Source organism: Sinohyriopsis cumingii, chromosome 11, assembly GCF_028554795.1.
Source record: "Sinohyriopsis cumingii isolate HCF-2022 chromosome 11, ASM2855479v2, whole genome shotgun sequence".
Classification (NCBI taxonomy): domain Eukaryota; kingdom Metazoa; phylum Mollusca; class Bivalvia; order Unionida; family Unionidae; genus Sinohyriopsis; species Sinohyriopsis cumingii.
In genome coordinates this window covers 27,137,752-27,153,495 of record NC_142971.1, presented here as the reverse complement: position 1 = coordinate 27,153,495, position 15,744 = coordinate 27,137,752, and the positions used below count along the sequence as shown (strand labels likewise).

Here is a 15,744-nt window from a genome sequence, read left to right as displayed (position 1 = left end):
ACCAACTGACAAGGGTAATATCCAGTACACTATCCAATCACCAACTGACAAGGGTAATGTCCAGTACACTATCCAATGACCAATTGACAAGAGTAATATCCAGTACACTATCCAATGACCAACTGACAAGGGCAATGTCCAGTACACTATCCAATGACCAATTGACAAGAGTAATATCCAGTACACTATCCAATGACCAACTGACAAGGGTAATATCCAGTACACTATCCAATGACCAACTGACAAGGGTAAAATCCAGTACACTATCCAAAAACCAACTGACAAGGGCAATGTCCAGTACACTATCCAATGACCAATTGACAAGAGTAATATCCAGTACACTATCCAATGACCAACTGACAAGGGTAATATCCAGTACACTATCCAATGACCAACTGACAAGGGTAAAATCCAGTACACTATCCAAAAACCAACTGACAACCTTAGGTACTTTAATGGAGCTGCTTAATAGCTCTAGTATGGTTTCCATTGAAACTCAGGTGAGTTATGAATTGGTAAGCATTGATAAAGTATCCAATACTAGTGATACATGGATAAGCCTTAATGAAATACCCAAATCTAGTGATTCATGGATTAGCCTCGATAAAGTATCCATTAGTAGTGATTCATGCATAAGCCATGATGAAGTATCTATATCTAGTGATTCATGGATAAGCCTTCATAAAGTATCCACTAGAAGTGATTCATGGATAAACCTTGATAAAGTATCTATTAGTAGTGATTCATTGAAAAACATTGATAAAGTATCCATTAGTAGTGATTCATGGATAAGCCATGATGAAGTATCCATATCTAGTGATTCATGGATAAGCCTTGATAAAGTATTCATTAGTAGTGATTCATGGATAAGCCTTGATAAAGTATCTATTAGTACTGATTCATTGATAAGCCTTGATAAGGTATCCATTAGTAGTGATCCATGGATAAGCCTTGATAAAGTATCCATTTCCTCACTAGCAAAATCTGAATTAGCACCATCTTACATACCAATGAATTACAATATGGCATGCATTGACTCCATGACAAGCCCTGTGTACCAGCTCATAAGCTCTAATGCAGTGTCCATGAATTTTCTCACAAACTTTGGTACTGTATCTACTGGCATTATCATAAAGTCTATTGGAATATCTGCTGACCTTTTGAATAGTGCCAGTACATTATCATTATCCAGTGTCATACACACAAGTCTTGGTATGCTATTAACAGACAAACTGACAAGAATCATATTTTCTACTGACTTATTGACTGGCCCTGTTACTATAACCACTGACTCTGTAACAAGTTCTGGTATTACATCTGTAATATCAGTTATGAGTTTTGCTATAGCACCTACAGACCAATGGACTAATTTCAGGATGGAATCATCTGACCTTAAAAGTTCTGACATTGTATCTACTGGCTTAAAAACAAATTCCATTCTATCAGCTGACCTAGTTTCAAGTACTAATATATCAACAGACAATTTGAAAAACTTGCTTAATGTTTCAGTTGAACCAAGAAAAGGTTATGTTGTGGAATTCACTGATCATCCTAAAAGCTCCAGTGTTCAATTAATTTACTCACTGATTAGCTCTGGTATGGTACATCTATCTACTGATTTACAGGCAAGTTTTAGTATTGCATCTATTGACATACAAACAATCTTTAGTATGATATCCACTGATCTTATGACAAGATATAATATGGTAAACTCTGACTTGCTAAGTACAAATAATACTATTTCTATGAACTCCTCTGCACCCTCCAGTACATTATCGAAAGACCTGAGAGTTTCTAGTACAGTAGTGACTGAGCTACTAACAAGATTTATTACAATTCCTTCCAACATTTTCACAAGTTCTAATTCTGTATCCATTAACCTGATAAGATCAAGTTTCAGATCAACCTCTGACTTTCTTATGAGTTCTAAGTCAGTATCCATTGACATGCTTAAACATTCGAGTACTGTATCCTTTGGCCTCTTGACAAGGTCCAGTGCAATTGTAAGTATTAATGGAAATGCATCAAAAACTTCAAAAATTAAATCTTCAACAAATTCACAAATCACTTTAATATCAAATCTTGAGATTGTTGTGTTTTCAAGTCTCACTGCAACTGTAAGTCATGAGGTCAGTCACGTATCAAATATCAATATCCCTCATACAGTCTTACATAGGTATGAGACCAAAGGTGAACAAAGTTTAGAAATTACTGCTTTTAGCAATAGCATTAGCATTTTAACATCAGGTCTTGAGAAAACTTATAGCCCAAGTACTGAAATTATAGCTACACCATTTTTTAAACAAAGTACTGAAATTACAGCTACACCGACACTTTATAGAACAATTACTGAGATTACAGCTACACCGACACTTTATAGACCAAGTACTGAAATTACAGCTACACCGACACTTTATAGACCAAGTACTGAAATTACAGCTACACTGACACTTTATAGACCAAGTACTGAAATTACAGCTACACCGACACTTTATAGACCAAGTACTGAAGTTACAGCTACACTGACACTTTATAGACCAAGTACTGAAATTACAGCTACACCGACATTTTATAGACCAAGTACTGAAATTACAGCTACACAAACACTTTATAGACCAAGTACTGAAATTACAGCTACACCGACATTTCATATCACTGGTTTACCTAAGTTAGAGTTTCTCATTTTCTCAGCATCTGAATTGTCTGGCAAACAAAGTTTTGGAAACACTGATGTGCTTAGTGCTGAAATAAATGTAAAATCAAGTTTTTCAAATGATGAACTACCAAATTTGCTGTATACTCCCTCATCCAATTCAAGGTTAACTGTTACCCCTAGCAGTGATAACAGCTCTATGACAAGTTCAGATGTAATCAGTTTGGAAACTACTGAAATAGCAAGCTATAAAATCAGTGTTACACAAAATTTTGAGTCCACTGATACAGGGAGTTCAACATCCAGAATCATACAATATTCTGACATAATTTTCACTGTTGCAACAAGGTCTTTTAAAACAGCTGCAAAAAATTCTGATCCTGCACCAGACCTCAGTTTTGAAACAATAAAATCACCAAATTCCACATTTGTTGATATACTTAGTAAAATTATTACTCTAACATCAAATGAAACAAATGCAGATGAAACAAGCTCAAAGATCCATTTTCAACACAATTCTAACATAACAATAATATCAAATCTTGAAATTACTCACACATCAAGTTTAGAGCTCAATTTGACAGCAAGTTCAGAGATAGCAGATATGTTTGGTTCTAGCAGTATAGTTATGCAGAATTTGGATAACTTTGTTGTATCAAACTATCCAATGAATGTTACACAAATTTCTGAGATCAGTGTTGCATCTGATTCTGAAAAGAATTTACCCTCTGAGATCAGTTTTACACCAAGCTCTGTGATAAGAATCAAACCAAGTTCTGAGATCAGTTTTACACCAAGCTCTGTGATAAGAGTCAAACCAAGTTCTGAGATCAGTTTTACACCAAGCTCTGTGATAAGAGTCAAACCAAGTTCTGAGATCAGTGTTTCACAAAGACCTGTGATAAGAATCAAACCAGGTTCTGAGATCAGTGTTACACAAAGACCTGAAATTGTTACATCTAGTTCGGAGACTACTGATATGCAAAGCGCTATGATAACTAATTCAACAATTTGTGAAACAACAGTCATACCAAATTCAGAGGTCTTTTTCCCAAAAAGGGTTTGGATCACAGATGCACTACATTCTGAAATTAGTATCAAAACAAATGGAAAAACAGCTGCTGCATCATATTCTGGACTCTCAGGCAAATTAAGTTCAGAAATCTTTGTGATAAAAAGTTCTAAGTTAATCAGTGCAAGTTCAGAGACTTCTGACAAAAGTTCTTGGATAAAATCTACATCAACTTTTACTAACCATTTAAAGCCAATCTCTACAATGGATCTGCACGCTTCTGGAATCATTTTAGCATCAACTGAAGATATTAATAATGAAACAAATTCTGAAAAAATGAACAATGAGATCGAAACAAACTCTCCAATAACACCCATTTCCAAAACAACGTTTGAGATCTCATCAACTTTAAGGATGGCAGAATCCAACTTGCAGACAAAAGCATCAAAGTCTGAGATAACACCCTCAGGATCTGTGACAACACCATCACAGCATAATGGTATGACAAATTCAAAATCTCAAATGGCATCAAGTACTGGAAGAGTGTTTTCAAATTCTGAGATTTCAAGACATTTAAAGATAACAGCAAGCTTTAAAAATAGTTCAGATTTGGAAATAACATCAATAAGATCTCAGAAGAGATCAAGTCCTGAGATGCAACCAAGTTTTACAATATCTTCCAGTTCTGAAATCATATCAAGTCCCAAGATCACATCATTAAATTCTGAAATATCACCAAGCCTTCAAAAACCGATGACACCTGAGATGACATCAAACACTGCAATCACATTATTTAATTTTATGGTAACATCTGTAAGCCCTGAGATGACATTTTATTCACAGGTGATATCAATGCCTAACAAAAAATTATTTTTTTCTGAGGTAACATCAACAAGTACTGAAACCTTTTTGAATTCCCAAGTAATGTCAAGCTCTACAATTAAAATAATAATTTCTGAACTAACTTCCACACATCCCAGAATAAAAGCCACTTCTAAGACTGAAGCAAAATTGGTAATAAAATCAATGAGCCCAATTTATGAGGCATCATTGATTTTTGATGTGAAACAAAGTTCTCATTTACTGTTAAACCCTGACATTTCATCATTAAATTCTGACATACCATCAAGAAGCCCTGTGACTTTATCATTAAATTCTGACATATCATCAAGAAGTCCTGACATAACATTGGGATCTGAGGTAATATCAAGTGCAGAAATAAAATCTTTAGCTGAGATTGGAATATTGCAACCTTTAACAAAAACCTCATGGATTAGTGACACATTATCTTCTAAAAAAAAGTCATCCACATCTAAAATGGTATCAACTTACGGAACAACATCAATTATTGAAATTTCACCATTACTGTCCAGGAAAACATCATCAAACCCTACCCTGATATCATTCAATTTCAAGATGACATCAAACTCTGAGATGATATCATTTATACCTAATATAAGTCCAACATCCAACTCTCAGATGATATTATTCCTACCCAAGGTGACTTCAAGTCCAAGTTTAAGTCCTGAGATGACATTAGTCATACTTGAAATGGCTTCAAGTTCACAAATGGTAGTGAGTTCTGCAGTAACATCAGACTCTGCATTTATGTCAATACAATCATCCTTATCGGAGATAACATTACATTCTGAGATTATATCAACTAGTCTGACAACATGCTTAGATTTGACGGTGACATTATCAAGTTCAGAGATAACATCAAACTCTGATATAATGCAACTGATTTTTGAAACAACAACATTGAGCCATGACAAAACATCTACAAGTCCTTTGATAACATCAAGTTCTGAGACAAAAGCCAGCTTTGATAGCACATTAACTATTCCAGAAATATTTACTTCTGAAAAGACATTAAATTCTGAGATAATGATGAGCCATCAGATTACTTCATTAGTTTCCAAGATAAGATCATCAAGCCTAGAGCTAATATCAAGTCCTGAGATGGAGGCAAGTTCTGAGATAAAATCAGTACCTCTTGGAATTACACCATCTAGCTCTGACACAACACTATCAAGTTTTGCAGTAACACCAAAATCAGAGATAAATGCATCAGTAACATCACAGAGTGATGAAATGACATCAAGTTCTGGTTTATTGTCAAAATCTAACATTTTATCCATCTCTGAGATAACAGACCCTTACAAAATATCAACTTCTGATGCAACATCACACTCTAAGATTACTTCATTAATTTATGCAAGAAACACAGTGAACCCTGGATCAACACCGAATTCTGATGCACAATCAAGATTTCAGATTACGTCAACACTTTTTGAGATGAAAACATCAAGTTCCTGGTTAACATTTTTGGATGCAATATCAAACTCTGAGAAGCCATTATCGATATCTTTGATGACATCAATATCTTGGTCAAGATCAAGAATGACTATGCTACCATCACTATCTAAGATAATGCCATTAGATTCTTGGATCACATCAAGAGTAGATATAAGACCATCAAGTTATTGGGTCCAATCAAGAATGGATATTTTATCATCATGTTCTGAGATAAAATCAACAGATTCTAGGATAATAACAGTAGTGGATATTTTACCATCAAATTCTGATATAATAGTAGATTTTGGGGTAACATCAGGAGTGGAACTTTTACTATCAAGTTCTGATATAACATCAGGTTCTGGGATAACATCAAGAGTAGAGGTTTTACCATCAAGTCCTGGGATGATGTTAAGTACATCCTTCAGTATAATGCAGTCAGTATCAACATCAGGTTCTGGGATAACATCAAGAGTCGAGGTTTTACCATCAAGTCCTGGGATGATGTTAAGTACATCCTTCAGTATAATGCAGTCAGTATCAACATCAGTCACTATACCCATGACCACAGCACAACAAAAAGTCAGCGATATTCTATTACTTAAGATCAAGGTGAAGAAGGATGTGGACATTTTTGGAGACAAATTCAATAAAGATACTGTGAGAGGTAAGTGGGAGAATCTCTTGCATTTGATCAACTTTATCAATTTTCATTTTAATTAGTTCATAATCACATTTTTAAGAATTAAATAATTTGAGCTAACAATTTTAGATAAATTCAAAACTGTACAACAAGCTAAATCAATTCAAAAATACCAAAATTATTATATGTTAGTAATTGTTTATTTTGATTTCTGGGTTTGCTCAAGATTTGCACTTTCTATAATTGAATTGTTGATCAAAATCCAATTTCTCCAATATACAATACCTGGCCAAAAGTGAGATCCAACTTAAACCCTTCCACATTTAACAGATTTATATAGAGACATCTCTCTCTCTCTGTCTCTCTCTCTCTCTCTCTCTCTCTCTATATATATATATATATATATATATATATATATATATATATATATATATATATATATATAATTACAAATATACACCAAACAGAATGGAAAGTACTATTCCAGGATTCTACAAGAGAATGCTTGATGATACTAAGCAGAATTAATATTTAATACAAATAACACTATCATACAGGTTTGAGAATTTTAATTCATACTCAACAGAGATTCGAACCCAGGTCCATGGGAAACAACATCTATTGTCTTGCCTGCATGCACCAGTCCATATACACCAAGCAGAACAGAAAAGTGCTATCCCTATCATGCTGTTTACCCACAGACCTAGGTTCGAATCTCCATAGAGTATAAATTAAAATTCTCTAACCTGTATAAAAATTTTATTTTTTGTATTAAATAATAATTGACAGTGGGTCATATGATGTAAATGGGACTGTATGCTGCTGTTGTACAGCAGCTATTCATCAAACTGCAAGATGATCTGAATCCCCTGATACTCAATCCCATAAATCTGCTGAAGACCTTTGGCACTGAGTCTAGATTGAATGGCATAGATCAGAACTGAATACAGTGCAGAAATTTGTTGGGGGGGGGAAAGATCTATGATCAGCTTCCATTTTTCTCTCACTCTGGGGGCCTGAAATAACCAGTAGTACAATATTGTGACTTTAAGTTTCTCTACTGTACCATCTGAAGAAGGATGTGGCCATTTCCTTGATTATATCTGATTGATGGCAGAGTTCTTGTTGTTTATTACAACTCTTTGGTCCTAAGATAAATAAAAGGAAAGAGTGAAAACCAACAAGTTTTGTAAAATTCAAAAATTAATTTATTTCCCTAGAATACAAAGTGAAAATGTAAAAATAACTTACGGTATTGCAATTTAAATCCCAAATAATCCTAGAATTTTTAAAACAAGTCCTAATGAATAAAGTTACAAATAAACTTTAGTAGTATTTCAGATGATTTCCAAAGCTTAAGGTGGTGATGTGTCTGTAGTGGCCTGTGCTTAATGTGTGTGTGTGATTTGGATTTTTAACATAGCTTTAACAATTTTTTCAGTCACATCACTATGATATCTGCGGTGTGGCAGTTTATAGTGATGTCTAGCACTGCGGATCATGCCATAGACATGTAGCATGATGTCCCACCCAGTCACATTATTCTGACAACAGACCAACCTGTCCTAACAGTAACCTCTTAATGCTGAATGCCTAACGAGGCAGCTATTAGTACCATTTTTATAAGTCTTTGATATATCTTGGTCAGGGTTTGAACCCACGACCTCCTGCATCTGAGGTGGATGCTTTAACCATTAGGCCACTGGAGTGGTCAACTGTGCTCATGTACCAATGGGCTGAATTGTAATGCTATTCCAACAGTCTTTTTGATGAATCACAATAATACAACCCAAGAAGTCCTTGTCTGAATTCACTATAATTCCAAGTTATTGTTTCTGTCCAAGATTATTATTACAGATGAGTACTTTGTATTTCCAGTTAATAAATAAATCAAATAAATAAGTTCCAGCCCAATATCAACTACTGAACACAACAAATGATTCTGCTTTAATATCTTACAACATTAATAAATAATCTTTCTGGTAAACGATATTATATAAAAAAACTAAGACACAAAAGAATAACCCAGATGAGGGCCAAAAGTTTACTTCTAGAACAATTTAAGTTATAATTAAAAGTTTTGTTACTTTAATTATGCTAAAGAACATGATAAATATAATATCCTTGACACAGACTAAGATAATAATCTTAATATTTAACCTAGACTCACAGAGAAACATCAACTATGTATCAGCTTGTTTACAGAATTAAAAAAATGGTTCTGGTCAGGTAGACAATGAAAATGATTTTGGACAAGGTTAGCTACAAGATACAATTTACATGACCCACTTCATATAATGAAAAAAAATACTAACTAATAATGCAAATTAAAATATGCATAACATGTTGTTGTGGGCTTAATGCCATTTCTCAGCACAAGATAGGTTGTTCATAGCAGCCAGTATAACTGGTGGAGGACGAATGAAGGAAAACCCCAGGAAAATCTATCACCCACAGAAAGCTACTGGCAAACTTTCTCACATACCCAAATTAGCAGAACCTAAGACTCAAAACCATATGGGAAGAGGAACTAATGGAAGATGATGGGTGTCCTTATGACAGGAGGGAGTTTGTGAATCACAGATGTAAACCCTCCATCAACTAGGAAAAGGACCCACCAGTTGTCTGTGATACTACCTGTGATACTACACCAGGCCTCTGAAGTTGGCTAATTAAGCACCTACTTGTATTAAAAAGGGGTGAACTGAATGCAAGGTGGAGGTCTTCACTGCCTTGCCCTTGCCTCTCCAGCTCCTCAGTCACAAGTACAACTGATGTGTAGTGGGTTTATAGGAACCCACCCATAACTTTGCTGTTATGGTTGCATATCCTTCTTTGGAAGCTGGTCTGCTTCATGGTTTGATCAGATTGTGCTTGTTTTAATGGGCCAATAACTGACACATAGGTCCTTTACCTATGTGGTTGGTCCTTAAACTCCTGAGATTCCATAGCAGGAATGAGATGACAAATAGTATCAGATTCCAGGAGAGCACCCCTAAGAAGGATCCAATTTGACATCTCTGCAGAGGTGGAGGTGCTTTGCCAACAATGCCAGCTTTGTTGACAATGACATCTTGACCTGATGTCTTGCTACAGCCTCTAATAACCATTTAGTAGATATTGAATCTTCCTTTAGATGAATGAAGTTGTTGTGAATGGATCAGCATGTGATGCTAAAGTCACTAAGAAAGAACCCAGGAAAACCTGAAAAGAACAACATAAGATTGGTGGGTCCTTTTCCATAATGAAAGATGTTTTACACCTGTGATTCACAGAACTCACTCCCTCTAAGATATCATCCAAGACTAAGAATTAGGTTGTGCTAATGCATATGGACTAATAACAGCATGTCAGATTGGGTCACTGCAACATGTTCTAAGAATTTCTAGAACAAGAGGATGGTGCATCTAGCACAGACAAGGTTTTTCCACTGAGGAAAGAGTAAGTTAAACAATAGTGACAGGTAAAGTATCACTGATATTAAAATGTTCAAATTCAGTCATCAATGTCTGCTTCATTTTCTCTTTTGATATTCATGAAGAGTTCAGTTATATGGAAATCAGTTAGCATCAAGTCCTATGCAAAAATAACATGCAGACATAACTTTTTTCCCCCACCAGTACAGTCAGCTGCTTGGCCCTAGCACTAAGCAGTAGGGATCATCTCAAAAGGTACTCCCTAGTATAATTGGCAACAGCAAATATATATATATATATTTGACAATGTTTGCTTCCTTTTGTACAAGAGGTTTGATTTGGCATAAAAACTTCTGAATTCCTTCCTCTTAACTACACTTAATGATCAGAGATAACATGTATACACAATGGCTAACTTTTTCGACACACAACTTCACCATGGACCTTGTGGATATCACTGCATGCTTGCATACAATAATTGGCTGTTGAGTGGGTACTTTTTTGCAAGATACCATGTGCTTAAAGAGATCTATTATGGTTCAAGTGGTTGGTCATTATACCATTATCTGTACAGAATGTTACATTTAGCCTTCTGTTTGCCACCAACATCAACAGTAATGAAACAAATCCGAACTGGAATCAGTTTGATATGCTTATTTTCATCCATTTTGACTGGAATATAAAGTTACTTCATTCTGTATTCTGCAATATTTTTTGTTTAAACAGACAGTTAAGTTACGTAAACCTTTATAAGGCTAAAATGAAATGATCTCATTTACACCTGTAAACATAATGGAGTTATTTGCAACATGATCATATAAAATGAAAACTAATAATAAGTTGATTAAGGAAATATGAGTATGCTAAATTCACTAGATTGATGAAAATTAAATAATGTTAAAATACAAAAATATCTTAACAATGTAATTACAGTTTTGCCTTCATGGAAGGAGATGTATTTTTCAATTTCATTGATATAAAAAACAAAACAACAAACATCCTTAATCTGTTCCTTACATTTCAGGATTAATAGAGTGCTTCAGAGAAGGAAGAGCTCAGTCACCACAGAACAGGAAACAAAGGGGGATAACCATGTGGGAGATAAAGAATCTTCATCAACTGAGAGAAATATTACCTGGAAATATAGAAGTCAAGGTATTATTTCAAATAAAATCACTTCTTGCCCATAAAATTTTAGCAAATATTAGGAAATAATAAATGTTGAAAAAGAATTCATTTTAATAGCAAGATAAAAAGGGTACTGTCAATAAAATGATCAGCAAAGCATGAAAATCTTTGACATAGATATGCTGAGTTTAATATGAAGTCACAAAACTGAAATGATACTAAAATATTATGTTCAGTTTGATGTTCATATTATTATCATAATTATCAATTTTTTAATGTTATGAACAGTATTTTTTCATGATGTCATAAACAATGATGCTTAATAACACTACACATATTTTGCATGCTAGATGTCTTATCTGGACTTCTGTACACTGATATTTTATTTGACTGATGTATATTGGCACATCAACACATGAAATATTATTCAGTGCTCAGGCAAAAGAACTAACAAGCCTTGCCAAGAGATACACAACAGCAATCAACGTGGGCTGATCTGGACAGGATTTGAACCTGTAGTCCATAAATTGTCAGCTAGACATGTCAAACACTCAGCCTTCACAGCTCACTATACTTTAATATTGGTCAGTATGTTTCTTCTCTATTTCACACTATAAAGCTATATAAAAAAATGAATCTAACACAACAAAATTCCAAAAAATGCTATGTCATCTGCTCCACTGCGGCATAATTAAAAACCCTGCAAAATAAATAGTGCCAAAAAAGTATGTCACTGTGACCTACTTTTGATTATGGTGAATAGTACCTTCCAAGATGAATAAACAAATCAAGTTCAATGACTTACTGAATGCAATAAACACAAAAGTAGATCTGGCTTACTTATACTGTTAGTGAGTAGCACCCTCTGAGATGAATACGTCCATCAAGTTTCATAACTTTACATACAACAGTGTATGATAAACTGAGCAAAATGCAAAAATAAAACACTGACGTTCATGCAGAAAACAAGTCAGAAAAGCAATCCCTATATCTTGACTGTTATTCTCAGGTGAGATAAAACTATCTTAATATGAAAACATGTCAACATATCAGAAAAATAATATCAATAATCGGACTTGATGTTAAAAATATCTAAATATTTCTTGAAAATGTACAAGCAAGTTGTGACATACTGCAAATATTAACCAAAGTATCTCAATCTGACAGTGTGACTGGCAACTCTACCATAGTTTATATCATGGCAAGTCATACAAACATTACAAACTACTCCTTTTGCAAAGTGGCCTGCTTTCTACAATATGCAACCTAACAAAGAATGTAATGGAAAGTAGAAGTCTAAAATTAAACTCATCTGAAATCTCATCTACAAAAAGTTGCACACCAAAGGTGAAGTTGTGATACAGAAACAAAACTACATTGCAAGGAATCTGCAATTAAACTCCAGCTGATATCCAACAGTCCTCAGTAGGTTGAAAAAGTAAAGAGATAAGGCAATCAATGGACTTGACATATTAATGGAAAATTCTTAGTAAAGTTATGTTGCAGAAACAAATGTTAGAGTGATTGCTTTTTTAAAAAAAAGGCACTTCAACACATTATTGGCTATATCATGCTGAGAAAATGGGAGTTAAGTGCCTTTTCCAAGGACACATCAAGACAACTAACCCAGAACTGTGAGTCCAATGCTCTACCAACTCTGCTAATTCATAACTCCTGTAAATGATGTCATGGAATGCTGCAATTCGAACTCATTATCGTCAGTATAATGCTACATGCTAAACTTGACTGAAATCCACCAATTCTTAGTAAAGTTATACTGTGGAAATCAAAGTTAGGAGTCAGGACAATCAGGGGTTGTAACTCCTCTAATTTATTTCTTAGAAAGCTGAAAATTAAACCAATTTGAGATCCCATTGGTATACAAATGAAAACAAAATGTTTAGTTGATATCCAACAATTGACAGTATAGTCATCTTGACAGACCGACAAATGAGCCAACATGATTGCAATAGGGCTGTTCTTCTGACTACTTTGAATGGGGCCCTAATTAGTGTCTTGTCTCATTAACTTCACTACCACTTATCTATTACATGCATGTGAAAACTGTATGACATGTCATACAACATTTTAAATGTCTCTCCAAAACTTGTGCTATCAGATACTTTTTACTGCAAATAGTTTGCATTACAGCTGTACTCAGATCTGACAACAACTCTATTTATTATAAATAGTTATTTAAAGAAAATAGAATCATCCAGGAATACTGTAATAATACATAATTTGCATGGCATATTCATATATGTATGCCAGATGGAAGTCATTCACATCGTGAACTTTTCCAACAAGCTTTGATTTCCATGTAAACTTTATTGCATGCATTCCGTACTTAAATTTGTGAAAATAATTTCTGAAATGTAACTACATTTTTGTTTATGTACTTTCTTCAGCTCAAGTCCCTGTTGATAAAAACATAAATTTACCCATGTCTGAAAGCAGGATCACCCAATCAGTGTAATCCTGTACATAAATGAGACTGGACAGTAATTGCATGATGGTAATCACATGTACAAGTATATTTTTGTTCAAGATAACTGATGTCTCTCGAGATAAAAAGACCTTAGAAACAGTCAGTGCACAATTCTATGTCAAAGAGAATGGAGCTGTAGTACCAGTCAAGGAGGCTGCAGCTGTGTATGGACAACTCACAATACAGGAAACCAGTGCACTTCTTACTTATCCGGTATGCAGACTGTCTTATAAAATAGAGGACTGAATAATAAAATTTGATGGTTTTGTGCTGTATGGTCTCAAATGTTACTAGTGTGTATATATATATATATATATATATATATATATATATATATATATATATATATATATATATATATATATATATATATAAGAATTAAGCAGAACACACGTTTTCATTTATTTAATTGAGAAATCTTATATATATGTGACATGTGACCCTTACTTTTCTAGGCACTGTATGGTCTGACTGCTTCAATGTTTATATTGTCCTAATATGACTGGAGTCACTTGAATAACATCAAAGTCTTCAACAAAACTTTCATGTTTGCAATGGAAACATGTAATGCATCTAATAGAAAACAAACTGAGTGATTATTTTTCACATTCTTTTAATGAATAAAAGGGAGAGCAAAATAATGACTGTAAAGTTAATCAATGAGGCAAGGAAATTCCGTGTCTCAGAATTACATTTTTGTTGTTGTTTGTTCAGTAGAGCTGCACAGTAGAGTTAATTAATTAAACTCTCTTGACTGGAATTTCATATTGTCTTGACCCAAACATAATCATGCTTATAAAAAATGCTATGATGTATTAACTGAATATACTCGTTTATAAGTCAAGTCCAACTGCACACAACATAAACCCTGATTTGCTGTCGCATAAGACAAAGACAGATCAGAACCTATATTGTTTGTTCTACTTATTACTCCAAACAAACTGCATTGATAGAGATCTGCTGATAACTTATGTGCTCACAGATATGGGTCTGTGCAGTTCACCAGCAACTGATGTGCTAAAAAGTCAATGTCTGCTTGTACTGTTGCTCAAACTTCCTGAATATCTTGTCAGTTTTTTCTGTACACTGGAAATGATCTTTCTGCATCTGCATTGCTGTGAAAGGAATGTCAGACATGTAATGGCTGCACTAGTTATCATGTCAGATCTTGGCAAATTGTGATGGTAGATCACAGATGCATTTCAACATTTTGCCTTCAAAGACATATTCCCACTTATGCACTGCTCCCAATTTTACCATTTCAGCTACTGAAATAATCATGCTTGACAATTTTATGATCACATCCAAAATTCAACTTCAAAAGAAACTTTGCTATAGATCAGGAAAAAAAATTAGTAATATTTAACCAAGATGACTTCAGCACTAGTATGCTGGGCAATAGGGCTAGTGAAGTAAGGGCAGAGCAATGAAGCATAGGGATGTGAAGGATGATTGTTTCTTCAGCACACATATGTAGGCTAGTGATGGGCTATTGTTTCTTCAACATACATCTGTAGGGCTAGTAAAGTAAGGGCTATTGCTCCTTCAGCACACATAGGTAGGGCTAGTGAAGTAAGGGCCTTTGTTCCTTCAGCACATGTATGTAGGGCTAGTGAAATAAACACTATGGCTTCTTCTGCATACATCTGCAGGGCTAGTGATGTAAGGGCTATTATTCCTTCAGCATATATAAGTAGGGCTAGTGAAATAACTTACTGCTTCTTCTGCACACATCTGCAGGGCTAGTGAAGTAAGGTCTATTGTTACATCAGCATATATATGTAGGGCTAGTGAAGTAATGGCTATTGTTCCTTCAGCATACATACGCAGGCCTAGTGTAATAACGATTATTGCTTCTTTTGAATACATCTGCAGTGCTAGTAAGTAAGGGTTATTGTTCCTTCAGCATAAATATGTTGGGCTAGTGAAATAATGACTATTACTTCTTATGCATACATCTGCAGGGCTATTGAAGTAAGGGCTATTGTTCCTTCAGCATACATAAATAGGGCTGGTGAAGTAAGGGCTATTGTTCCTTCAGCATACATCTGTTTTTAATTACAAAACTAAACAAATTGTCTTGCTCCACTTTGTGTACTTTTACCT

At 34.5% G+C, this 15,744-nt stretch overlaps 1 protein-coding gene across 3 annotated transcripts in view; it reads left to right on the top strand.

Annotated features, from left to right (window-relative positions):
* Positions 1–871: 871 nt before the first annotated feature.
* The window catches only part of LOC149787814 (uncharacterized), a 141,863-nt gene continuing 126,990 nt past the window's right edge, over positions 872–15,744 (top strand). Inside the window, exons 1-4 of one of the 3 annotated variants that reach the window (XM_089974024.1) lie at positions 872–6,417; positions 6,514–6,630; positions 11,047–11,177; positions 13,699–13,851. In XM_089974024.1, coding sequence (XP_089830150.1) covers positions 1,011–6,417; positions 6,514–6,630; positions 11,047–11,177; positions 13,699–13,851 — 5,808 coding nt within the window. In that variant the 5' untranslated portion in view covers positions 872–1,010. Of the gene's footprint in view, positions 6,631–11,046; positions 11,178–13,698; positions 13,852–15,744 lie in introns of all 3 variants that reach the window. The other 2 variants (XM_089974023.1, XM_089974025.1) reach the window with 2 other exon arrangements.